This window comes from Schistocerca gregaria, chromosome 3, assembly GCF_023897955.1.
Source record: "Schistocerca gregaria isolate iqSchGreg1 chromosome 3, iqSchGreg1.2, whole genome shotgun sequence".
NCBI classification, from domain to species: Eukaryota; Metazoa; Arthropoda; class Insecta; order Orthoptera; family Acrididae; genus Schistocerca; species Schistocerca gregaria.
The window spans coordinates 432,460,154-432,487,943 of record NC_064922.1 but is presented as its reverse complement, the minus strand read 5'-3'; the positions used below and the strand labels follow the sequence as shown (position 1 = coordinate 432,487,943).

Genomic DNA, 27,790 nt, shown 5'->3' with positions numbered 1-27,790 from the left:
GATACTGGATTATAAGGAATATCCAGGAGCAGATATAGACTCAAATCACGATGTACTAGTGATGAAGAGTAGACTGAAGTTTGAGAGATTGGTCAGGAAGAATGAATACACAAAGAACTCGGATACGGAAGTACTAAGGAATGAGGAGATACGCATGAAGTTCTCTAAGGCTGTAGATACTGAGATAAGGAATAGCTCAGTAGGCAGTTTAGCTGAAGAGGAATGGATATCTCTGAAAACAATATCACGGTGAAAATGTTAATCCCTTACGTGACAGTCCCCTTTTAGACAGGGATGTCTATTTAATATGCTTGTTGCGTGTGTACATCTCAAAAATCCACCCAGGGAGAGGTCTTTTGATTTTGTGCATCCAAAGATAGGAATTCAGGGCGAACGTGAGAAGAATTCACGAAAACATTGAAAGAAGTTTGGGAATGAGTGACACATACAAATACAGAGGAACTGAAGGGTGAAAAGCGATTTTGGTAGGGTATGAGTAAAGTACCTCAGTACCGAGGAGGGCAGTGGGGTCTACTAAGAAATTCATATACCCCAAAGGGTAACACCAAGAAAAGCTTTACAAAGTTTCAGGCATCACACCAGGTAGTGGACATGTCTTCGCTGCTCATTGTCAATTTGAAATTATAAATAAAAACATTGGCTCTACATGTAGTCGAATTAAACCGTTTAAGGGTATATTAGATTCATTATTGCAAATAGCTGCACCTTTACAGCAGAAAAAGAAATTACCAGAAAGAACCAGAGTATTACAGAGGGTACCTCATGAGCTAAGATCTAGGGATAAGTGATAAAGTAGCAGTGTATTTTATTTAATTTCGTGTTCGATTTCATCAATTGATATTAAGTTTTTAGTTTTCTATAGTAGTTTTCAGTGAGATAAAAATTTTTCCTAGGGAGGGGATTCTGCGTAATTTCTTTCTCCTGCGTGATGTCGAAGATGACGCCACAATATATTATCTTGGCTATAATGTTCTTTCATGTGTGTGAAGCAGAGGTGATTAAAATCCAGCCGTTGGAAAATGGAATCTGGGAGCAAAATCGGCGTTAGAAGAGTATGTTCATAAATATATCTATGGAAACAGTAAAACGGGAAATGCTAACACATGTACAGAACGGATACCAGGAACTGAAATTCTCCTATCGAAAACTTTGTGCTCAGTAACAGCTCATTGCAGAGATAATTCCAGAAACTCTATTACAAAAGAAACGAGGTCGGTCAGAAGCTAATGGGAAATTATTAAAAACAATATTGGGGACAGAAGATAACAATGGCATCACAGTTTTAAATAGTGCAATATGGATAGTACAAGAAATGGCAAGGAACACAGAAACCACATTTAGTTGGCATATTACAGAAATGTAGAACAGGGAGTGTCAAGCATAATGAGAAGTATGCACAAAATAACAACACAGTTGCAACAGTATATGCAAGAAACGATCGCAACATTGAATATACCTAAGAGAGATATTGAATCAGTTAACGATGTTAGACGAGAAGTTGATAATAGGCGGATTGCTATGCGAACTAGCGAGTAGCTTAGAGGGTGCAAGAATGTAAATTGGAAGGGTACAAGAAGCGAAACTCCACGTCGCACATATACAGATAAGTACATCATTGTTAAAACGACAGTAGTTTCTGTTGGTATTGCAGCAAAAGGAAAAAGGATTTCTAACGGGGATACAACACGTTTCACCATTAGTTAAAAGTGAAACAACGTTCTTCTTCCATGTTTCTACAGTTGATGTTTATTCAGATCGAGAAAGGCTGTAAATTAACATACAGTTTTCAGTTTCAAGTTTAAATTCTCGTTAGCAATGTTTCACAATCCATACGTATGTTAAATGGAAAATTATCGATAAGAGGATACAAGTGCAAACTAATGAAGTGTAACTTGTCGAAGCAAAGAGATACACATGTTGTTATGTTAATAGAAGCTCTTAGCAGTTATGTCAAGAAGTTAGTCACTATTTCTCCAGTTCAGGTGGTTCAAACTGAAGTTCAGTTGTCCCTAGGAATTGCGGCAGCTCCAGCGTGTAAAAAAAGTAGTATCAAAGCCGCAACCATATTTTCTGAGGATTGGCAGTCATAGGTTATATTCGATGTTTTCGCCAGAGACAGTAATAGTAAATTACTACAGTAATAACACATTTAAAAGGATGAAAAAATTAGAGGTAAAACAAAGTAGTCTATCAGTATATGGAACCAAGAGTAATGTGGCTTGGAAAAAAGTTTCATCTGCCTGCTACGGTTACAGACACCACGATAAATACGGGAACTCGGCCAATGTTGAATTGGCCGGAGAAACCTTTTAGTGTATTACCTATGCAAAACGTAACATTCCCGAATAAAGCTTTAGAGCCCACTCTATCACGGGCAATAAATGAATTAGTCATGGCACAAAGAGGTCAAATTTCTGTCGGTCAAATGGCTGTACAGAGATAGCAAGAGAAGCGTAAATAAAATATATTTACAGTCTGTGTATCAACCACTAATGTTATAGAGATACTAGATGTTCTCCGTGCAGTCTAGGAAAGAGAATAAATCGTGCAAAGGGGATAAAGGTCCACGAAATTTCTTCAGAATGGGTTCGTACCTGTAAGTAAAAGATTTTAGAGTAAATTGTAAATAGAAGCAAGCTAGAAAACTAGTGTTCAGCTAGGATAAACGAGCTAAAGGTTGAGAGTAGATGCAAATATGCAAGATAATTAACCAAACAGAGAGAAAAGGATAAAATTCGGGACGAATTTCATTAAACTGCAGGGGCATGTTACTCTACAAACTAGTCTGGAAGTGGGAGAGTAAAATTTAAAGTGGAAATATCAAAAGCTACTATCCAGGAACCGTAAACATTCCAGTATCGTTACTTGTCCAAGAAGATAGCAACCTTGACACCCATGTGTGCAGCTGTGAGCCACAGCACAGGCTCACCTATCTTCCTTACGCTCTAGGCATTACATAAGAGACACTATGCGGGACACAACAACACCTAGCAGGAGTTTGACTGAGCAGTGAAGACGCGGTAACAAATTCGTTAAGCAACTGAAAACTGCTGACAGTTCCAGAAGAGCAGAAACGAAGTGTCCATTATGAATGACGTCATAGAGCAGAGCCTCTACTCAGCAGCATAAACACTCCACACCTACTAGCTTCGAACTCTCGATCAGTATGATGATTGGGATTCATTTTGTTCGTACTTTATTCTCTGATTATGGTATGGTAGCATCTTATATGTAAGATTTTTCTACTGTTGCTATTGCTGCCTCATGAAAAGGTCGGCGATCCTAAAATAACATGCTGATCCAATGACTAAAACAGGTTGAACCACTAGCACAAATACACAACTTAAAAGCTTATGCAGGAGTCTAGAAAATACTAGAAAAAATACTAAATTTTAAAAGTTTCAGCAATAACATCTCGTCATCAGCCAAAACAGATCCCCACAAAAATTAGCGCTGGCCCTCTTGTCAGAATACAAATGGCATTGCCACAAAATAGGCAGTACCAAAATGAGTACACCACAGCCATTACAAAAGACTCATTACAAAAGAGAAAAACGTGGAATACGTGTAGAAGGGCGTATTCCAAGAGGGTGGGTGAGACCTAACATCGTTCGCGTGACAGGAAGATGGGGCGTTACGTAGAAGCCTAAGTTCGTTTTCCCACACCTCAAGCTGTTTTTCCTCCAGCCTATGCATAACCGGTGAACTAGCAGTTTGTTCTTCTGTCACTCCCACAGAACTCCTTGGTGGCTACAACAACTCTTTCCCATGAGCCTCAGTGACTATCAGAAAATAGCCTCTGTTCCAGTTTGCTGCAGCAAAGAGAGTGTATCCTAAAGCCTCTATACTATTTTTCCCGAGGGTATATTTGTTGAAAGGAGAGCACCAAGCGAATTGTAGTTGATTAACATCTGCCATGGTCTTACCTCATTTTCTCCACCAGCTTCAGAATCACGAATAAATCAGCGCAGTACACTGTAGACACATCTGGTAAACTATCCAGGCAGCATGAACACGATAAACTGCTGGACAGCCAGGGAATCTTACCTTTTTCAAGCCCTTGATATTCACTGATTTAAAACTGAGGTTTTCAACTTAAATACTACCAAAAAATCCTACAAATCATTTACGGAGATATTCATATTAAAATTAGTTCTCTTTAAATCTATTCTGGGGCTTATGAGAAGAAAAGGTGATGGTTTACACCACATATGAGGTAGAACATTATTTATCCTCGACATACATTTCTAATTTATGGCTCATTGCAGGACTCCAATTCATTCGATTTTTCTCTAATATGACATCTTTAAGTTAATAATTCCGCTTCACAATGAGAAATTTTCTTTATTAGTTGCTATAATAAGTACACACGTCACTGACTTCAACATGGTAAATTTTGCTAAGTGACGTTGAAGTTATGAGTCTCGAAACCCGTACGCTATCTCCATTACGTAATAGTACGAAACTCCTTGACTGAAGGCGAGAATGTTATTAGAGCTCTAGAGTTGTATTCATCAATAGGGGATTGACATTGCCGACCCGCTACTGCGACTAGCCTATGTCGTTGATATCTTAAATTAGTTTAATCCACTTCATTAGAGTATTATTGACGTATATTCGGGAGGGGTATTGAAGATCCCATTCGACATGATTGTGAAAATTGATCACCACTTTGTCAGTAATGAACTAGCAGTTGTTACAAAAGAAAAGCCTTGATTTATCCAGCAAGAATCCAATCCACTCACTTTCTTTCGCAGCACCGTTTTTAGTCTCCTTTTGCTAAGGAAGAAAAAATTATTTCAGTGGGTGGTCGGTGTAAAGGCAGGAGAAGATCCAGTGGAATAAAAACCGCAAATAGCTGTATGTAAGATCCTTTATAGGACCACAATCGGTTTTGTAGCTTATAAAAACATCTTGAGGTGGATACGTGATTAAAAAGAGGGTAATGTGCATCTATGTACGTTACCTTAATTCCAAATGACGGGAATGTCAAATGAATATACGTTACGCCATATTAGAGCCAATTGTGAGGGTGGATAGAAGACCCACTACCGGTTGTCCAAATGATAGTAACACCCCAAGTAAGCGTAGTGTCTAATTGTAAATAGGCTGAATGGTGTCATCAACATCCCCCGAAAATCGAGCTGGATTTGAGGATCAATAAATGTTAAGCGAGTTATCAACTTTCAAAAACACACAAAATCGATTGTATCCAGGCATCAGTCTTATTTAAATGAAATACTTTTGTTACAGCAATAAATTGGAAACAGTTCCAATAGACAAATGTTAACGATGTTTTTCGAGCATTATTCCTTCATTATAAGGCAAATTCAGGAACTGCTAATCACCTCCAAAACATGGAAATCACCTCCAGAGTATTGCCTATTTCTGACCTCTGTGCTAAAACCACTTTCCTGGTACCTGGCTGAAATATACGGACTAGTAGTGTGCCTCTTCATAAGGTTACTAAGTATAGTACTATCTCCGTGATGAAAACTAGCACCGTTCCATTGATTCCAACCAAACAATTTTGGAAGGCATCTCTGGGTATCAGACTAATCTCAGAACTGACAACATCCTCCCAATTGTTCCCAGCTTGATATGCCATTTCCCCAATGATAGCGGTAAACTTCATTGCAAATGAATTGCACTTGTCTAAGGATCCACTCTGTTTGCTTGGATTCGCAATAAAACATGCTAAATAATAATGAATTTACACAGAAATTGCAAAGAAAAATAAGAAATTCGGAATTAGTCGTTTACTAACCTGTCACCACAGTAGAACAGCATAACTCCAAACGGTATCGACGCAAATCGGCTGATAGAATAGAGCTTGTTGGAGTACATCCTCTTGTCGCACACCCAGTTCGCCTGTGAAGCGGCAGTGGAGCTAAACCAGGTGTCGTCGTATTCCCATTCGTGGGTACAAGACATTGTCACATTTTCATTTCCAGGCGTCTTCATAAGGCACTTGCTGTATCCTCTTTCGTCTCTACAAACACAAATAATTTTAATCAACAGGCAAAAAATTCTTTGTACTTCACTTCACCTCGTGTGGTTTGTGTACAAAGATATCAACCATTACGTAAAGGGTTACACTTGAGTCTTTGTGCATATTTTCGACTTCCATTGACTGAACTAATTATGTGGAATACTATGTAATAGACGTATGACATTTTTCCACTGGCATTTGGTTTTGAATTCTGACAAAACACGGAAAATACAGAAGAAACATAGAAAAATAGGGAAAATAAATATATGTTTCGGCCATCTACCGCTACCTGTACGTTGTCGTATTTCAACGCCTTTCGTATCTTGTTCGTAAATGAGATGTGTGGATGAAGTTTGGTGCACAATGTGTTGCGTAATTTGTTGGTGACTAGATATCAGCTTCATTTTATCCAAAAATCGCTCTTGCCAAATGAGTTGTTAATGTTTGATTTTAATTGTCTCAGACTTTTCGAAAATTATACAGATCCTTTATTTGTCATTTTACATTTTCACTGTTTCGCACCCTAAAAGAGCGCCTTCGTACGGATGTAAAACAGAACAATTAAACCCCCATTCTGTAGTAGTTTGGCAGTAAATTAGAAAAGAAGAAAAACCAACATCAAAAATCAATCCAACATCACTGCGCTTCTTCTAACAATCTTAAAATTAAAAAAATACACAAACGAATGCAGAACTCTTCTGATATTAATTGGACTAGTATGAATAAAACTGTTCGCAACCAAACAGGCCCAATGTTCCTATTTATCATACTCCTTTTGTTTTTTACTGAAACCTCTGGTACCCATGTTTTCAAACTTAAGCGATATGCACAAGTTGTTTATTGTTGTTACGTAAGGAAATAATTCTCAAGACAATCGTTTATAAAGTTTCATAAACTATCATTACTCGAGTTTTAAATAAACCAGGTCTATTTTATACATTGTTTCACCATAAGATATTGACAATACTAAGGCAGACAAGTCATGGAACAAACTAACTGACACATTGCAGCTGATAAATATGAGTATAGGTACGCATTTTCGAGATAAAACCAAAATTGTTCATAATTAAATCTCATTCATTACGGCCATTGAATTTCGCTTAGTAATAAATAAAACTATATCATTAAAACACTTATCTCTAAACCATGTAACACGTTTCTTAAGTCTTCCTGCAGCGCTAGTCATTGTGGATAACTTTTTATTTAAAATTATCCATAGAGCAACCAACAAGAAACCTAAACACCACGTCGATGTTATGCATGTACCATACCGCACTTTCTTCAAACTTTACAAAGACTTAATATTATTGTAGTTCACTATTTGAGTATGTATTTGTGAATGACTTTTTCTTTTGATACATTGAAAATCCAGGACGAAAACGTTCAGAACATTTTAACTATGAAAAATAAAGCGCAATGTTTCAATAGGAAGCTCCAAAATTGCTTCTGGCTTTCTTGTCTCACTTAAATGTGTTAGACTTCATTAAATGCAATAGTATCTCAATTTCTAATTATCGTACAAGTATATTTTTATAGATAGAGAACTGTACTACATTATGAGCTATATACAATGTAAACATTAAACATATGTCTCACACAAGAAGACCCTGTGTTTGTCCTTTTATGGTCTAGGCTATTTAATACGTTCCTTCCTTGCAACTATTTCTGACCTTGTTACGGAGAATCCCGTATTTTACACCGAGTAATACACCATTTACACATTGCGTACGTTATTTTGTCACCAACATACAAAAACACCTCTTAGTAGGATGTCTACGGGCAGAGTGTGTTTAATTACATAAAAAAGATACGTTCAGGCAAAATGACAGTCATGCCGTTAATGTACAGCCAATACAACAAAATATCCTTCGTCACATACTCTTCAACATTTTAATATACCCTGATGATCCAAGACATTACCATTAACTGCTTAATTGCGTGTTATTTCGCCTGTAGAAAAAACGGCTCTGAGCACTATGGGACTGAACATCTGAGGTCATCAGTCCCCTAGGACTTGGATCTACTTAAACCTAACTACTCTAAGGACATCACACACATCCATGCCCGAGGCAGGATTCGAACCTGCGACCGTAGCAGTCACGCGGTCCACCAGTGGAACGTGATACTGCAGCTATTCTGCGTGCCATGGATCCTTAGTATGTTGCAAAGGTGTACGATACCATATATCTACGTATAAGTCACGCAGTTCACGTGAAATGCTGGCCGGTGGTTTATGGGTCCGGAGATGGTGTCGCATGGCGTCCCAGATAGGTTCCTTCGGGTTCAGACCAGGCGCATTTGGCAGCAAATACATCAGTTATCATGATCTTCAAACCACTGCAGCTCGATTCGGGCCTTCTGACGTGAGAGAAACCATGGCAGTAAGGATGAACATCAAGCAAGGTAATATGTATGTGGTTCCCAATTATGTTTAGGTAAATCCATAATTGTGGAAAGTGGCAGCCAAATGACTTTTCAAGGTGGTGTGTAGAATCTACGAGTTTCGCGACATTCCATCAGACTTGCGAAAAACATCATTCACACAATTCAGAAGACAACAAGACCTGATAAGTGCGAGAACTATCGCACAATCGGCTTAACATCTCACGCATCCTAGCTGCTAACAAGCATATACGTACAGAAGAATGGAAAAGAAAATCAAGGATCTGTTAGACGTCCATCAGTTTGGAAAGATCTGACCTAGAGGCACCAGAGAGGCCGTCCTGCCGTTGCGCTTGATGATGGAGGGAGACCGAAAAAAAGTTAAGAAACACTAATAGGATTTTTCGATACAGAAGAAGTTCGAGATTGTAAAATGGAGCAAGATGTTACAGATACTAAGAAAAATAGGAGTAAGCTATTGGGAAAGGCAGGTAACATAGAGTACGTACCCAGAGAAGTAATATGACTAGAAGTTAAAGAACAGAGTGCTCGGATGAGAAAGGGTGTAAGACAGGGATGTAGTCTTCCCCCTGCTATTCAAACAGTGAAAGAAAGTTTTAAAAAAGGTTCAAGAATGAGATCAAAATCCAGGGTGGAGGGATATCAGTTATATGTTCATTGATGACACTACTATACTTAGCGAATATGAAGAAGATTTACGGGATATTTGGAATAGACAATTTGTACCACAGGTTCAGCTTCAAGGTAGTGACGACTGGGGGTCACAATACTCTTCTGGGTAAATAATCGTTCCGCGTTTTTGCGATCGTATCCCTATTTCTGGTCTGAAGAGCTGTCTTACTTGTATCTGTGTATTACTAACAACTGCATGCGTTTCAGTGTATCATATAAACGAATGCTGCAACAAATTTCACAAGATTCTGAATATTGTATAGTTGTGTTTAAGCTTTGTGTGCAACTTTTTGATATTAATATGGTCGTCTTCTTTTGTTCTCACTCGGTTGACTGTTAGGTAAAAATTATGTTTTGCCCTTTTTTACTATCTTCCACAAGCCCCTTCAGGCCATAATACATTTCCAATTACAGATCTTGTTTTCTCTGCCCAATATCCTTAATTTGTTTTCCTCGTGCATTGTTTATGGCATTTTTTTATTCTACTAATATCTGAATGAAGGGTCTATACATTGACAGGTGTTTAACCCATCGGTCCCTTGGCTCTTTGATAGTCCTATTCTCTGAGGTACTGAAGACTTCTCCTTTGTTTTGCTAAAGACTTCTCCTTTGGTTATCCTTACTGCACATGATATCTTTTATAATATACTTCAACACCATGCCTCAAAACCTGATGTCTTTTTCGCTCTGGCTTCCTTACTATCCACTTCTCCGACCCACATATGGCAACACCCCAAACCTTTCCGCTACTGTTTCCTTTTATTTAAACGAATAGTTTTTTGTTATTATGTATTTCCGAATTCCTCTGATGGAGATTTAAAGACATTCTGTGTTGAAATATCAACTGAAGGTGTATCTATAATGTCACAAAAGTCGTTGTAGTTAATAAATAATTTTGATTTACCTGTTGCGGCTTTCATCAGTTGAAATTTTCAAATTGAAGTGAGACTTACCGTGGTATAGTCAGACTCTTCCACATTTCCATGGTCATATTTGTGGTTTCTCTTCCAGGAACGTGACACCAGTGTGGCGGAACTGTGAGCGCAATTAGTGTTGCAAAAGCGGACATCGCAGAGAGAGTCAGCGTCACAAAATTGAAGATGACGTTCATACGCATTTGAAACCTTCCATTACTTCCGATTTTATCTATTATGTCCTCGAACTTGGTCTTTTCGTCGAAGTATTGTCCGTATTTTAAACTTTGTCCAGTGGGGACCTGTAATTTTAGTAAAGACGAAATTAGACTACACGAATATTTTTACACAATTAAACCGTAGATTTTCGCGACGACATCGTTCTATAAAACATACTTGCTTTTTATTTAACTCGTTTTATATTTTCTAATGGTTGTGTCTGCAGGCATGGGGACAAACGTATAACGAAATAACCCTTTCGGGAAAATGAACTTAATGAATCCTTAACTTTACTGACACACAAGTAAAAATAAATAATAAATATTTTATAACAGTAGTTTCCAAAGAATGAAGTTCTTCTGGCATATTAGATGGGAAGCATTTAGTACAGGATAATTATAACAACGTCCTATATTGCTCTTAGGAAAGAATATGTGTTTTTCATATGCCAAAGTGGCAGGTAATGTTTCAGAGGTTGAAAATACCGCAACACTTGTAGGTTCTTTTATTTAGAACACGAGCGGTTTCGGTCTCTTATACGCCCATCTTCAGGTGTCGAAACTTGGTGATGTGAACTCAAGCGCCGCGGTGGACGAGTACAAGACGCGGTGTGCTACCTAGTGAAACCCAATCTACTGGTGAAGGCCATGTCTAGTGAAGCCCAATCTACTGGTAGACTCAGCTGGCACCACTGAAATGTGACCCATACCCTCCGCCATCAGTGCCCTGCCCAGCCCCAAGTTAACGCGCCCAACAGCCGCTTTAAAATGAGGCCCATCATGACGAAATGCACATTAGTGCCACCAGTTTGAGTAACTATCTTTACCAGGTCACCACTTTCATCATATTCCCCATGTCTATTGTTGTGTTAGCAGAAGAGCCAACACCATGTTACTAGAGGAGGCCGAAATACAAGTGTTTTAGTTCACGCAGGCTGGCGTGAGGAGGGAAGGACAATACTGACGTGAGGTCTGGAACGTGACAAGGAATTAGAATTCAGAAAGCGGAAGCAATTAGTTTGATACTTAACTTTAATCCATTAATGATGAACGTCGCCCTGGACGGTACATGATTCACAATATTATGTGTTCAGATTATAGTAACTGAATATGGCGTCTTGCTAGGTCGTAGCAAATGACGTAGCTGAAGGCTATGCTAACCTGTCCACTCTGCAAATGAGAGCATATGTAGACAGTGAACCATCGCTAGCAAAGTCAGCTGTACAACTGGGGGCGAGTGCTAAGGTGTCTCTCTAGACTAAATCTGCCGTGTGGCGGCGCTCGGTCTGCAATCACTGATGGTGGCGACACGCGGGTCCGAAGTGTACTAACGGACCGCAGCCGACTTAAAGACTACCACCTAGCAAGTGCCGGTGAAACCACATCTATCAAGGCTGTTCCCTGCTCCACTCACTACCACTACCTGATCCTCCTTCGTAAAATTCCTGGGTAACTCCCCTGTGGTGCCAGTCACCTGAGACAACCCTGCATTAGGCTTCACAATTCTGGTCACCTGAAGCTCACTCCCGAACACTTCCTGCCGCTACTGGCCCACACTACAACCGTGCGAACTACCTAGCAGCAGAACCTTCTTCTTTCTGTTAGGTTTTGCAACTGACCTAGGCCTCGTAACTGCTGAGGACTGCTGTAAGTTCCCTACATCTACAGCTACAAAAAGCTCCCCCCAATCAAATCTATTGCAGATCCGCGAAGTATTACTGTCTGAATACATCCTCCTCCTAGTAGCTTCTTGCCAACTGCCAGTTCCCATTCGCTAGCACCATTTACCTTCTTCAATATATCTAGTTCCTGAATAAGATTTTCACTTTGCAGCGGAGTGTGCGCTGATATGAAACTTCCTGGCAGATTAAAACTGTGTGCCGGATCGAGACTCGAACTCAGGACATTTGCCTTTTGCGGGCAAGTGCTCTACCAACTGAGCTACCCAAGCACGACTCACGACCCGTCCTAACGGCCTTACTTCTACCAGTACCTCGACTCCTACCTTCCAAACTTAACAGAAGTTCTCCTGCGACCCTTGCAAAGGTCCCGAGTTCGAGTCTCTGTCCGGCACACAGTTTTAATCTGCCAGGAAGTTTCATATCTAGTTCCTCCTTTGCATTTTGTAACTGCACCTGAATGGCACTAATCTTAGCTTTCTGCTCCTCTGTCAACTTATTTCTACTACAGATTCTGCATTCCCAAGAGATGATCTCGCTAGAAGGCCCACTGGCTTCCCCACTGCATTCCCCCAAGGAAAATTCTTTGAAGAATCCCACACTGTAACCTACTACTCACAAACCTAAGACAGAACCCACACTTTTCACTCACGGTAAAATTTTACAGTTACTGAAAAAACTACATGTCCACAATACCTAAGTTCAGTTACGCCAGCCTGCATCTCGTGGTCGTGTGGTAGCGTTCTCGCTTCCAGCGCCCGGGTTCCCGGGTTCGATTCCCGGCGGGGTCAGGGATTTTCTCTGCCTCGTCATGGCTGGGTGTTGTGTGATGTCTTTAGGTTAGTTCTAAGTGCTAGGGGACTGATGACCACAGCAGTTAAGTCCCATAGTGCTCAGAGCCATTTGAACCAGTTACGCCAGGAGAACTATTTATAGAACTAACAACAGCGGTCTCGAAATTGTCTCTCTACTAAGAAAGCAACTATTTGTATTAATACCACTAAACCACAACTAATACCAATACCGACCAACTTCACAAAATTATTAGCTAAAACCAGAAATTCAAGCAGCCACTGGAACACCCACATTGTGAATGAAAATTTTACTGAAATATTTCACTAGAAACACTAAGAAATGTCAGCTGAAAACTAAAGCACGAAATTTACTAAACGACTTCAGTACACAGAAAACTCTAAAAACACAGTGAGCGAAAGTATCCAAGAGTTTATTTATCATTATTTGACCACAAACAGCACGAAACACCGTCTAAAACTATTAAGTTTAATAACTATAATAGAACACAAATAACTTTGTCGTTACTTAGCCTTATAACCGCTACAGCTACTGCAGTCGCAAAATGTAAATACACAACTGAGGCATGAGGCTTGGACGAACGACGCAAGCACACTCACGAATAACAGACCACTGAAGTCAATAACACAGGAAGAAAGACCGAGATCAATGAAAATCCAGTAATATATCTTTTATTCATTTACGTAATAAAGTGAACTAATATTTCATGTGTTCTTCTTTGATGAACCTTCTCTGAGTAATCAAAGAACCCACAATTGTGGCTGGACAAAAATAGTTTCACCTGGCAGCAACAACTCTGTTGGTGCCTAGAAGTGCTACTCCACAGTAATGAACAACACAAGACATTAAACAGCTCAGTGCCATTAGATCCCAACCAGCCACTTATTCCGTTACTAAGAATCTCGTTGACAACTGCTTTGTCATGGAATTGTGCTGCTAGTTTGTAATCTGGGTCAGTGTCTAGCATGGGTTGTAAAAATTTCCCCCGTCTAATGCAGTGTTTATTTTATATTTTTGCTGGTCACTTCGCCATATGACACCACATTTTATCACTGTGTTAGATGAAGCAATAATAAAGGAATAGGTACTGGCTCACAACTGTAAAACAACAATGGAGTGGTACAAGTGAGACGTGGCCGGCTCGCGCTGGTGCCGTTTTTCCTTTTTGGCATTTTGTCACCATCCAGTGGTGTCTTATTTCTCCCTCAGTTACTACCTGAACGAGTTGCTCACTTCCCTCCATCAGTGGCAGCAGTAGCGTTTGTCGATACTAGAGCTACTGCACCTTCTTTGGCCGCTATATTTCTGAGTCATGGTGTGTGTGAGGTAGCAGGTCGGTTGCGATGGAGCAGCGAGGAAGCCTCCGTGAATGAGGGCAGGCCGGGGCCGCCGGCGGCGTGAACACGCGGTCGGAGTCGTGTGGCACTAGCTGCGAGAGCTGCAAAGGCCGTCGCCCACCTAACCAGCATACTGGAGTTGAGCAATCAGTGAACCTGTTATGAAACCTCAACTGCTGTCACATCTCTTCGTTGACTGCTGGTTGTTGCTTCCTTGGCTATTCCCATGAGGAGCAACTTGATGGTGTTCTGGAGTCAGCAAAATATTGCAGCCGTCTTCCTGTATGGAGTTTAACTTTTGAAATGATTATAATTTATTAGTGAAGTGCATCAGAGGTACCTTCTGCCTTGTGGCCGTTAACATTCTGGTTACCTACCCTGGTCGTTAGCATAGTTTCCCGGCAGTGTGAATTCCTTGTCATATTGATGCTGTCTGGCACGGCATGTAGTTTGACAGCTTGATGTTGCTCTCCGTTTTCTTTGAGTGGTTATTATGCCTTGGCTGTGTTTTAGAAGCTATTTATTAAGACATAGTCCTGCTATGATCCTCCTCATCACTGATAGTTTTGGTTGTCGTCCCATTGGTCGTGTGGAAGGGAATTAATTAGGTTCTTCAGCCATCCCTAGGTCGTGCTACCACGCAATTATTTAGTGTTACACTTGGCTGCCTGTCTCACCTAAACTGTTATTAGAGTTTCCTCCCCAGGCCAACACTTCTGAGCACCACTGTTCTGCTGTTTGTGATTGTGATTTTCTTTTGTTGCAAGTACTGTGCCAGGCCTTCAACTGTGTATTAATTTTGTCTGTTCTTTGTTCAGTTTATGGCTTTCATCTGAACCTGATGTGAAATATTTTAAGATTAGGCCTTCAACTGTGTTTTATTTACAATTCTTGTTTGCTCTCTATTTAGGCCTTAAGCTGCCTTTGGTTTGAAATCTGTGGCTTTCAGCCGTAATGTTTGAACTCCTGTCTGTAAGGTTTCTCTGTAATCATCTTGAATTCTTAAAATGGCCTTCAGCTGTACTGAGTAAATGCTTATCTTAAGGTTTGTCTTTAATTGTCTTTAATTATTTGAATAATTGTTTGGGCCTTCAACTGTCAAGATATTTCAAGTTCTTAAGATGGTTTTCCGTTGTACTGTGTAAATGCGTCTTTAAAGGTTCCCTTTTATTATGTTGAAATATTATTGGGCTTTCAGCCGAGGAATTATTTTCAATTTTCCTCAATATGGCTTTTAGCCGAAATTTGTAATTGCTTGCCTTTTAAAGAATTTCCTTTGTTGATCTGAAGTATTATTTAGGCCTTTAGCCGCGAAGATGTTTTAATTTTACTTAAGTTAGGCCTTCAGCCGTTTCTCTAAATTCTTTTACCTTAAAAGGAATTATTTAAGCATGTTTTAATTATACTTAAGTAAGGCCTTCCGCCGTTTCTCTACATCCTTGTGTTTTAAAAGGAATTATTTGAACTTTAGTATTGAGAAGTTACTTGGGCCCTCATCCGTGAACTGATCCTTGTTGTTTTAAAGAGAAAACTGTGCGGTGGTTTTCGAGGAATAAAGTTGTGTGTTATTATGTAACTAACAGTAACTGATCTTGGGCTCTTTCCACAACTTGATCCGATCTGCCCTGCGAAACAACTCGTTCAGGTAGTAACTGAGCGAGGAATTATTAGCCACTCGATGGTGACAAAATGCCCAGAAAGAAAAACGGCATCAGCTCGAGCCGACCGTGGCTCAACTGCTCAGAAGTGTTCCAAGGGTCAGTTATTTGTGGTTTGCTCACTTCATACTTACGTGCACCAACTCAAGGATTGAGAAATGGGATCATTAGTGTTCTACTGCCTGCTTGAAATTTCAATTCACAGGCTTCAAAGTTTACTTCACACCTATTTGCATTCAGACAATGCCACGATCACTAATAATTTACTGTCAATTTAGGTATTATAAGAATGGAATGTTCTACTGTTACCCCTCCCAACCCACTGGCACAATTACTTCCTTGCAAACAGCCTTGGACACCTTCCCAGAAGCTCAAAATATATTTCACTGGGACACCAGAAATATGGTCACATTTGTCTTATCTGGTAACTAACCAAGCACTCTTCAGATGTTGTCGAAATTTTCAACCCCTGTCAAGCAACACTTCCATACTGCGCCTCGACAATTGGCTCAGTATTTACGACCGTGGGTGTGGATTGTTCCTATGGTAACAAATCTGTTATTAGTGCGATAAAATTGTGGGCAATTCTGGCATTCACAGATTTAATATTATATATAGGCAAGGAATGAAAATCTTCGAGCAACCCATCACTAAGTGAGAGTTTTTAAAACTCGCTTGGCTTCAGCTCTCTGAGCGTGAGAATCAAGAGCGTAATTTCACCACCATTTAATCTGACTGGTCACCCATGTTCACTATCCCCATAAAACATGAATTCAAAAACAATGTCGCTTTCTCTCTCCCCTCCACTGATACTTTCCTTTACTTCAACTCATCCCAGTTTCCCACTGGCGATATTTCAACTATTGTCGGTCCTGCAGTCTCCGCATTTGCTGTTGGATGCCATGTTTCCTGCGATCTTTCACTAAATGTTATGTTTACGATTATTCTTGCCCCATGTCTTGGTGGGTGCTGTCTCTGCAAAAAAGCTCACTGTGTCCACCCGTCTCCTGCTTTTCGAGTCTGTTGCCTCTGGCACGCTGAGAACAGTTCCGTCTACTGCTCGGCAGCTTTTTATGTTCCCTGGGCGCTGGCCTCGCCACTTCCATCCCCCTTCCATTCTCTGCTTCTTCTCTTGCTGCAGCCATAACCTTGGCCACTTGCATCATCGTTCCAGATACGGTCACTGCTGTTCCCACCAGTGAATGTCGCTCCCAGCCAACGCTAGGTCATGTAGTCTCTCTTCTCTCCCTTTTTGCTTCTTCCCCCTCTTACTTTTGTGTGAACCCCTGTTTGGCATATGTGACCTTTACTTTCTCTGCCTCTATTGGACCCAGCACCAAGGCACTCCTTAATTTAACAGCTCTGCTTCTTCAGCTCAGTGCAACCCATTCATACGACCAACATTCGCCTTCCCCACATTGTTCCCACTGCATATTACTGTCTCACATATGCTAGACCTCAATTCTCTCCAACAATCTTACATACCAGTCATATTTGTATCACGGCACTGTGAGAAGTTCCTTCCTGATACAGGATGGCGGTATGTGTTCTTCCTGTTGTGAATAACTCAACAGCCATATCTGTATCCACATGTTTTATACGCTGCCACAACCAGTCACAAAATTGATTTATGGTGTCACACTCTACTTGATTTTACTTCCTCCCCAAAAGCCTACTAACGGTTTCTGCAGAATCTCTACAGACCAACATTCTTCTACAAACTTTCTCTTAAAATCTTCAGTAGCCCACATAACAGCGTCACACTTTAAGTGCACCATTGCATAGGAAACGTGCTCTAGTTCTGTCAAATACACCAATAGCACACCATCAGATTCATGAATGAACGCCTTAGGATGCACACTACCTTACGTATCAAAACTACTAAATTTCCGCCAGCAGAAAAACGCTGCTCCTCTGAAGTGCTTGCTGAAACCAGGCCTACCCTTCTGTCAGCTTAGAAAGTTCTTGCACATTTTTCACAAATCGAGCATACACCTATTAATTATGGGCCTTTTCCTCTTTCAGAAATGAGCCACAAGTTGCCTGAGTAGCGACCAATACGGAAGTCATGTCACTGATGTGCAACTGAAAACCAGAATTTTGTTCAGATTTTATATTAGCTCTCACATTTTTCACCTCATTATTTCGTTTCGTCTCAAATTTTAGATGTTTCACCTCCACCTCAGTCGTAAGGTTGTGATAAACAGTAGCTTGACCTTCCATTTTCTTTAGTTGTTTGACCTAACACATCCTCGCGCCTTGCAGCACACAATCTACTCACTTTATCCAGATCAGTACCCACATTATCTACTGTCTACATCTACAACTACATGACTACTCTGCAATTCACATTTAAGTGCTTGGCAGAGGGTTCATCGAACCACAATCATACTCTCTCTCTACTATTCCACTCCCGAACAGCGAGCGGGAAAAACGAACACCTAAACCTTTCTGTTCGAGCTCTGATATCTCTTATTTTATTTTGATGATCATTCCTACCTATGTAGGTTGGGCTCAACAAAATATTTTCGCATTCGGAAGAGAAAGTTGGTGACTGAAATTTTCGTGAAAAGGTCTCGCCGCGACGAAAAACGTCTTTGCTGTAATGACTTCCATCCCAACTCGTGTATCATATCTGCCACACTCTCTCGCCTATAACGTGATAATACAAAACGAGCTGCCCTTTTTTGCACCCTTTCGATGTCCTCCGTCAATCCCACCTGGTAAGGATCCCACACCGCGCAGCAATATTCTAACAGAGGACGAACGAGTGTAGTGTAAGCTGTCTCTTTAGTGGACTTGTTGCATCTTCTAAGTGTCCTGCCAATGAAACGCAACCTTTGGCTCGACTTCCCGACAATATTATCTATGTGGTCCTTCCAACTGAAGTTGTTCGTAATTTTAACACCCAGGTACTTAGTTGAATTGACACCCTTGAGAATTGTACTATTTATCGAGTAATCGAATTCCAACGGATTTCTTTTGGAACTCATGTGGATCATCTCACACTTATCGTTATTTAGCGTCAACTACCACCTGACACACCATACAGCAATCTTTTCTAAATCGCTTTGCAACTGATACTGGTCTTCGGGTGACCTTACTAGACGGTAAATTACAGCATCATCTGCGAACAGTCTAAGACAACTGCTCAGATTGTGTTTTGGTATCTGCTCGCTGTTTCAGTTACAACTTGCAATTATCAGACTATTCTAAGACATCTCGCTTTACGTCCTTGAGCAAGTATGACGCTTTGAGTTTAAGATTGGAGCTGACTTCGTCATTACCTTGTTTAATATCTTTACTAATTTCTCCTGAAACTGAAGGTTGCAATCAGTGACAGCAAGAATACATTTTCGTCTTCCCCTGGTACTGCTACCGTCATATGATCCACCACTGACTCTGATTTGCTTTGAGACTCCCTAACTATAGCAGGGCTTGAATCGGTCTCGTCTACTTCATCTTTCCTTTTTGTTCAGTCTCCATCAACGCCACAGTACTTTTCTTTCATCAGCAAGCAAAACACTCGTTGAATGCGTGTCTCAATTGAACAACACAACACATTTGTTGATCTTTCCCGGCAGGCAGATCTATATCTTGCCCTGCCATTCTGTTTCCCAATTCTACAAAGCTGCCCAACGGTTGGTAGAAGAGTTTGTGGCTTACATTTTGCTAATTCCTCCGATGCGTCGACTCCCGCTGCCGCTGCATGCACTTACCGCGCTGACTGCTTCGTCGCTCCCACTCCCGCTCCGCGCCTGCCAGTTCTCATCGTCTTCTTTGTGCCGCTGTTCGGCGATTCCCTCCAGTTCTCGTCGTTCTCTTTGTGCGACACTTCGGCACCCGTTGTCAGCTCCCCAAGGCTGCGATGTCCGATCCGTCTGCAACTGTTTCTCGTGAAGTGCAGGTCCATATACGCTCCCGTAACAGATGTTTGACTAGTAGTGCTTCAGTGCATCGCACTCGTAGACTCCCTCTCCGCTGCTACACTCTACAAATGATCACTAGGCACTTTCGACTTTCCCTGCTACCTAATGCCAATATACTGACAACTAATTCCATTTCACATTTCTTATTTCTGAGGACTAATTAGTCATTTCTGATGCTCCTTTTTCACGTTTCCCGGTCACCTAATGCACCATATTGCAGCATTGCCTCTCGGCCTGCTTTGTGAAGGAGAAAATAAGTCCTAACATCGGCGTTCCAACAGGAGAAGAGATGAATGACAGTCCTTACTTAACAAACCTGTGCCACAATGAAACACTATGTATAAATTACTATCACGTTAGCAGTGTAGTCAGTGTTTGTCACTATTAAAGAAAGTAACAGGATTCTAGTAAAAGTTACGTATATTTTCAAGGCACCTTGGCCTCTATAAAATTTCCCTATACAATTTCACAAACACAACATCCGTACAACGTACCTCAGAATCCACTAGATGGTAGACGTGCAGTTATGCCCCTCTTCGTGATGCATAGGTCTCTTGTGCAACCTGTCACCCAGTAAAAATTTGTAATGAAACTGGTCACAATTTGGCTAGTCGCAACTGCGCTCTCTCAAGAACGGTACTGTTTTCGCCACATGAGTCTTCCCTGCACAGTGCCAGAATCTTTTCCAAAGGAACGATATAGAACTAAGCAGTCCTGCCCCACTTAAGTCTCACAATCCCAAACAATAGCGACCACCATAAGCCACAGTTTACCATTGTCCGTTGCTTGATTGCTTGACCACAAACCAGAAAGACAGTATCAGGAGTAAGTGCCCCACCTTACTGACCGAGCCAATAGAATCCATGTGGATGCGCAGAATAAGCTTTGATAAGTGAACTACGTTCGATTAGACCAGTCATTCTCACAATCCAAGTGACACTTTAATTCAGCTATAAAGTTGCACAACCTGCGCGCCATTACTTCACAAACACTGGCTCTATTTCAGCTAAACACACTGCTTACGAGGTGTATTCAAGTTCTAAGGCTCCGATTTTTTTTCTCCGGACTGGAAAGAGATAGAAACATGCATATTGTTTTAAAATAAGGCCGTGTTCATTGCCAATACGTCCCAGAGGTGGCAGAACCGTACGGTAGATGGAACTTTACCGCCAGGGGCGAGAATGAGAACTGTTTTAAATACTTAAAATGGCGACGTTTTCTTTACTTGAACAGCGTGCAATCATTCGTTATCTGAATTTTCGTAGTGTGAAACCAACTGAAATTCATCGACAGTTGAAGGAGACATGTGGTCATGGCGTTATGGATGTGTCGAAAGTGCGTTTGTGGGTGCGACAGTTTAATGAAGGCAGAACATCGTGTGACAACAAACCGAAACAACCTTGGGCTCGCACAAGCCGGTATGATGACATGATCGAGAAAGTGGAGAGAATTTTTTGGGGGGATCGCCGAATGACTGTTGAACAGATCGCCTCCAGAGTTGGTATTTCTGTGGGTTCTGTGCACACAGTCCTGCATGACGACCTGAAAATGCGAAAAGTGTCATCCAGGTGGGTGCCACGAATGCTGACGGACGACCACATGGCTGCCCGTGTGGCATGTTTCCAAGCAATGTTGACGCACAACGACAGCATGAATGGGACTTTCTTTTCGTCGGTTGTGACAATGGATGAGACGTGGATGCCATTTTTCAATCCAGAAACAAAGTGCCAGTCAGCTCAATAGAAGCACACAGATTCACCGCCACCAAAAAAATTTCGGGTAACCGCCAGTGCTGAAAAAATGATGGTGTCCATGTTCTGGGACAGCGAAGGCGTAATCCTTACCCATTGCGTTCCAAAGGGCACTACGTAACAGGTGCACCCTACGAAAATGTTTTGAAGAACAAATTCCTTCGTGCACTGCAACAAAAACGTCCCGGAAGGGATGCGCGTGTGCTGTTTCACCAAGACAACGCACCCGCACATCGAGCTAACGTTACGCAACAGTTTCTTCGTGATAACAACTTTGAAGTGATTCCTCATGCTCCCTACTCACCTGACCTGGCTCCTAGTGACTTTTGGCTTTTTCCAACAATGAAAGACACTCTCCGTGCACATTCAGCAGCCGTGCTGCTATTGCCTCAGCGATTTTCCATTCGTCAAAACAGACTCCTAAAGAAGCCTTCGCCGCTGCCATGGAGTCATGGCGTCAGCTTTCTGAAAAATGCGTACGTCTGCAGGGCGATTACATCGAGAAGTAACGCCAGTTCCATTGATTTCGGGTGAGTAGTTAACTATAAAAAGAAATCGGAGGCCTTAGAACTTGAATGCACCTCGAGTTTCCCAGATTTGGGCGACTGATTTTGCCGGCCATCCATCCATTTCACCTCCAATAATCAAAGACAGTGGCGTTCCTACCTCCCTTTCCTCTCGCTGCACCACTGTGATGTCAACCACCATCTTTTTCGTGAAATTAAATGTGCTCATGGTTAACTCGTACTTACTGACTCCCTAGCACTCGAGTTACGGAGTCACGACTTCATATACGTTTTCCCCCTGCTTCCTGCTTAACCTTAGTTATTTACCGACGGAGCTATGCTGTCTTTGCTGGAAGGCGCTAGTCAGACAGATTCACTTTCCCAAAATGGAAGGAAATCCGCCTATGGATATGGAATTATCGTTTTTGCCAAGTTCTTCGCTGTGTTCTCCACCACCTTGCCCATGCAAGACACTACGTCCCGGGCCGACCCAGCCTCGGCTCACTCCGTAATCATTCGCCACTACCAACCACATGGTGTGTCCTGGTTCGCCTCATGTCCAGATTCGAATGGAATACTGATCTTCACTGCTTCATTAAAATCGGTACAACACCTGTTCCATTTCTCATACAGCAACACCACTTGTTCCTTCAATCAGCGATTACTATTATTTACATACAGATTAAAATCAGTACTAACGTAGAGCTTGGGAATTTGTTCGCATCACATTGCCATGTCTGGACTGTGGACAATACACAAGACATCAGTACACCACAATGTGCCTACGTCCTGTCGCCTCTCAGGGGCATAACCAATACAAAAAGTTGTTTCCCATTGCGGTGCAGCGTCAGCGAACATATTGTTTCGCAGATAAATAGTTCCAAATGACGAAATCTTCAGCCCTACACGTACATCATCAGAATCAGACTGCGCTATATTTCCTGCACTAGGTAGGTGTCTACAATTTAGTAACTCGTGGATGTGCATTTGTATTCACAGCGTGCGTTTGCTTCAGCGGTCACATATTGAGCATATAGCATATTTTCTGAGTTAGTTGCTCCGTAAGTTTTTGCATTCATTGCACAGGTGGGTCTCTCATTTTCGTGGGACAGAAACCGCTGCTTGCGCATCAAGCGATACAGATAGGAGAGTAGAATAAACTGTGCCTATGTTCCTATCTGGAGTGCAGTAGTTCTTCTAAAGTATTTCTGTCAGTCTTGAAAACTCTTACATTGCTTTCTATTGAGTCCCATTTCTTTAATTGCGCTCTGTTTCCTCTGTTGGAGGCCAGACCGTATCGTTTAGTTGACATGGTTGCGGTTGTTTGTCTATTTCTCGTGTTGACTGGCACCGCTTGGTTTCACAAGTGTTGCCTGTCTGCTAGTAGCAGCAGCGGCGGTTATCGATATGTAGTAACTGTGGCCCTATCTTTGGGGCGACGTCGTGCTTCTTCCGGGTCGTGTCAGTATGCAGTTCGGTTGGGGACTCAGGAGGAGCCAGGTCCGCGCAGTGCAAGAACAGGCCGGGACTGCTGGCAGCACGCATGGACTGCCGGATTGACCTTGTCGTAAACCGGATCCGGCAAGCTTTCAGTTGAGTGCATTCGGATTCAAGTAGAGAAACCTCCACCATTTTTCCTGCGTCGTGTCCGCTAACGCCCCAGTTACCTGCCCTGGAAGATAGTGTATCTAATGGCAGCAAAAGTTTCCTCGCCTTGCCGCTGCTGTCCGGTGAGGCATGTAACTTTGACAGCTTTATTGATTGTAGGTTGGTTGACGATTCTTCTACTCTGGTGGTAGTGACACCTTTCTCGTTCCGGGCGCTCTAAGCACAGTATTCTGCGGACTGCGACCAGACCGCCGGTTCCGGCTTTGGTGATCTTTTGCTTGTCCTTTTGAATTAACCTTTTCTGTCGTATTTGCTGTTTCACTTTATGTATTTTTATATAATTGCCCTTCTTGGCATTACAGCAGGCTTAAATGGATATGCTACCAAAGTTACCATCATTTTGTCTAACTCGTTTGGTGATCATTTGCCTGTCTTTTTAAATTAACCTTTGCTATTGCATTGCTGTTTTACAATGTGTTTGAACTTTTTTACAATTCCCGTTCTTGGCGTTAAAGGCCTTCAGCCATGACTGTGGTTACTTGGCTTAAAATTCTAAATCGGATGACATTGGCTTGTTTTTAAAACATTATTTGCTCTCTCTGTGTCTTATGCTCTTTTGGTAAATCGTAACGCACTGAAAGCAGTATTAATTACTCAGTTGTTTATTCTTTCATTAATAACGTGTGATATCTTCATTTATTGCTGAGTCTGGAATTAGCATTTCAAAATAAATGTGTGTAACTGCAAAAGGGAACCAGTAGTAACTGATTAAGGACCCGTCCACAATTGTAACCGAATCCTGCCTTCCTTAACTTCCAGGTTTCAATTAACCCTGTGATAACTAGGCTGCTTATACTTCTCTACAATTTTAAAATCCCCTGGCGTTCTGTCCATTTCGTTAATTACCACAGTAACAGAGTATGTAAGAAGCAGTAGCTGTCATACTTATCCTTGACTCGCATGGTTTATTTCTTCATACTTGCATACTGGCACATTGTCCTTTGTTTACTTTTTCAGTTTCATTGGTCACACATATGTTACTGAACGCCTGGTTTACACCACACTGATTTATATCTATTCTGCACAGAATTCCAAATATAAAATTCCACATTGCAGGATGTATATATAAAGCTCCACATTTTGGCTCTGAGGGCTCAACTGGATCGGACCAGCCACCTTGTAATCCTACGCTGATCATGTCCTATGATGCGGTATGAAGAGGTGTGGGTTCGGCAAACCACTCTCCTTGCCGTTGCCGCCTTTCTTGACTCTGTACCCACTGTTTCTGACTCAAGTCGCGTCTAATCTGGCATTACGAGGCTTACTGCAGCCCGTTGCAGTCCTCCCACCACCAAAAACTCCATGGCGGTTCCAGGAACCAAACCGAAGTCATCCGTGTTACAGCTTGACAGGGTCAGCTACGGAGATCGATAAAATGTATATCGCAGATATTTTCACTTTTCTGATAATCTTGGTTACTGTTAGCTAAGCTTAGACATACATACACACACATATATACATACACATACATATACATACACACATATAAATACATACACACACATACATACATACATACACACCCATACACACACACACATACACATACACACACAAACACACACACACACACATATATATATATATATATATCCTAACATTACTGCTGGATATATTTCGTAAACCACATCAAATACTGACGAATCGATTCCACAGACTGAACGTGAGGAGAGGGGCTAGTGTAATTTATTAATGCAAACCATAAAAAATGCATGGAAGTATGTTTTTTAACACAAAGCTAGGTTTCTTTAAATGGAACCCCGTTAGTTTTGGTAGCACATCTGAAAATATAAACAAACTCGTAATCAGTGCCGTTTGTTGTGTTGTAAAATGTTAATTACATCCGGAGGTATTGTAACCTAAATTTGACCCCTGAGTACCACTTTTCCGCTGTTCGATCGTGTGTATTGGGGAGCACCGAATTACGTAGGGATCCAAAGGGAACGGTGATGCACCTTAGATACAGAAGAGACTGGAACAGCACATTACTTCTACATGCTAACACCGTTTTATTGGCCTTCTTCACTGACGCACATGTACATTACCATGAGAGGCGAGGTGCCCGTTCGAAGGCGTTTCATAGGACGTGGCGGACGCATAAATTGGACAGCCCGTTCTCCTGATCTTACACCACTGGAGTTCTTTCTGTGGGGTACGTAAAAGGTGAATGTGTACCGTGGTGTGCCTACTTCCCCAGAGGATATGAAACAACGTATTGTGGCAGCCTGCGGTGACATTAAACCAGATGTACAACGGCGTGTACGACATTCATTACGCCAGAGATTGCAATTGTGTGCAGCAAATGATGGCCACCACATTCAACATCTATTGGCCTGACATGTCGGGACACAATCTATTCCACTCCGTAATTGAAAACGGAAACCACGTGTGTACGTGTACCTCAACCCTCATGATAATGTTCAAAAAATGGCTCTGAACACTATGGGACTTAACATCTATGGTCATCAGTCCCCTAGAACTTAGAACTACTAAAACCTATCTAACCTAAGCACAACACACAACATCCAGCCATCACGAGGCAGAGAAAATCCCTAACCTCGCCGGGAATCGAACCCGGGGATCCGGGCGCGGGAAGCGAGAACGCTACCGCACGACCACGACGTGCGGGCTCATGATAATGTACATGTGCGTCAGTGAAAAAGACCAATAAGAAGGTGTTAGCATGTGGACGTAATGTGCTGTTCTAGTCTCTTCTGTACGTAAGGTCCATCACTGTTCCCTTTGGATCCCTACGTAATTCGGTGCTCTCCGAAACACACGATCGAAAGAAATAGCTCTGAGCACTATTGGACTTAACATCTGTGGTCATCAGCCCCTAGAACTTAGATCTACTTAAACCTAACTAACCTAAGGACATCACACACATCCATGCTCGAGGCAGGATTCGAACCTGTGACCGGTGCGGTCGCGCGGTTCCAGACAGTAGCACCTACAACCGCCCGGCCACACTGGCCGGCCTATATTGACCGAGATAATGAGACAAGTACATGTTTTTTAAATGGGACGCTGTACTTTTCTTTAGCATCATTCGAACGCTCTGGAAAAGACGGGTATAGTGATGTAACACTAAAACTTCGCTTAAAAGACGCTGGGAAATATTGTACGATTGAAGGTCGAGGTGGTCGGAAGTGGCTCCAGACTGTAAACACGCCTCGCGCGACCCTCGGGCCGAGTTGCCGTGCTCTGTGCGCCATGCACGCCCTACGCTACGTATGTAAATCCTCATCCGCCCTCTTTTAAGCAAAGTTTGAATCACAATAGCAACCATCGTTACATCACTACACGCGTCTTTTGCAGAGCATTCGAATGATGGTAAAAAAAGTAAAAAAGTATAGCGTCTCATTTAAAAAACATGTACTTGCCTCATTATCTCGGTCAATATAAACGTTGTGATTGTTGTGCACATACCAACGTATGTGCCCCATAGTTTCCTATGATTCGCCGAACACAGCTTGTCGATACGTGCAATCGCCACCGGAATAAAGGGGGTGTTAAGTCTTACGCGACTCATGCTCGTACATTTACAAGTGTTCTTAGACACAAGTTTATAGAACTGTGGCATCTCTACTGCTGTAGAATCATTCCAGTACTTTTCGCGAAGAGATTGAATAAGGTGACGTTATAACATACAAGTATTCGGTTACTCATTTTAATTCCCGTGAAGTGTGTAAAGACAACACAGAGAGATACAGACAGACAGTATAACTACAGCGCTTATAGTAAAATGAGAACATACTCGTACATCTTCGTCAGCCATCCTGTAGGTGCCACGGCGCAGTGGATTCGTGTACCTGTCACCACTCTTGTTACAATGAACCTGAAGAGCTTGAGGGCACAGTGTCTTATTAGTCCTGGTTATGGTGATAACACGAAAATAAAGATCCTAGGCTCATTAGTGACAAAATTTACGTTAGGACGTGTCTGACGTTAATGAGTCAAGACGACTATTGTATACTTCAATGTCGTGCTAGATACCGTCCTCAAGGCCTTCCCAATAACGTGTAAGGCAATTGGAAAGCTATACTTAATCTGAATGCAAATTAATACGGCTACAAACGGACTTAAAAACGGAAGATAAGCCTCAAACAAGACTGTTTTAGCATATTCTTTCGGATTTATGCGACAGTGTTTATTCGAGGGCTTTTTATGAACTGAAAACAGTAAAAGAACCGCAAGTGAAACTCATGAGGACTGTCGGACGCGACACG

At 41.7% G+C, this 27,790-nt stretch overlaps 1 protein-coding gene across 3 annotated transcripts in view; it reads right to left on the bottom strand.

Annotated features, from left to right (window-relative positions):
* Positions 1 to 27,395, bottom strand: part of LOC126354402 (solute carrier family 22 member 7-like) — a 68,644-nt gene extending 41,249 nt beyond the window's left edge. For 2 of the 3 annotated variants that reach the window (XM_050004011.1, XM_050004013.1), the window contains exons 1-3: positions 27,319 to 27,395; positions 10,042 to 10,304; positions 5,789 to 6,013 (exon numbers count right to left, since the gene is read on the bottom strand). In XM_050004011.1, coding sequence (XP_049859968.1) covers positions 5,789 to 6,013; positions 10,042 to 10,304; positions 27,319 to 27,339 — 509 coding nt within the window. In that variant the 5' untranslated portion in view covers positions 27,340 to 27,395. The remainder of the gene's footprint in view (positions 1 to 5,788; positions 6,014 to 10,041; positions 10,305 to 27,318) is intronic. The other variant, XM_050004012.1, reaches the window with a different exon arrangement.
* Positions 27,396 to 27,790: the final 395 nt, after the last annotated feature.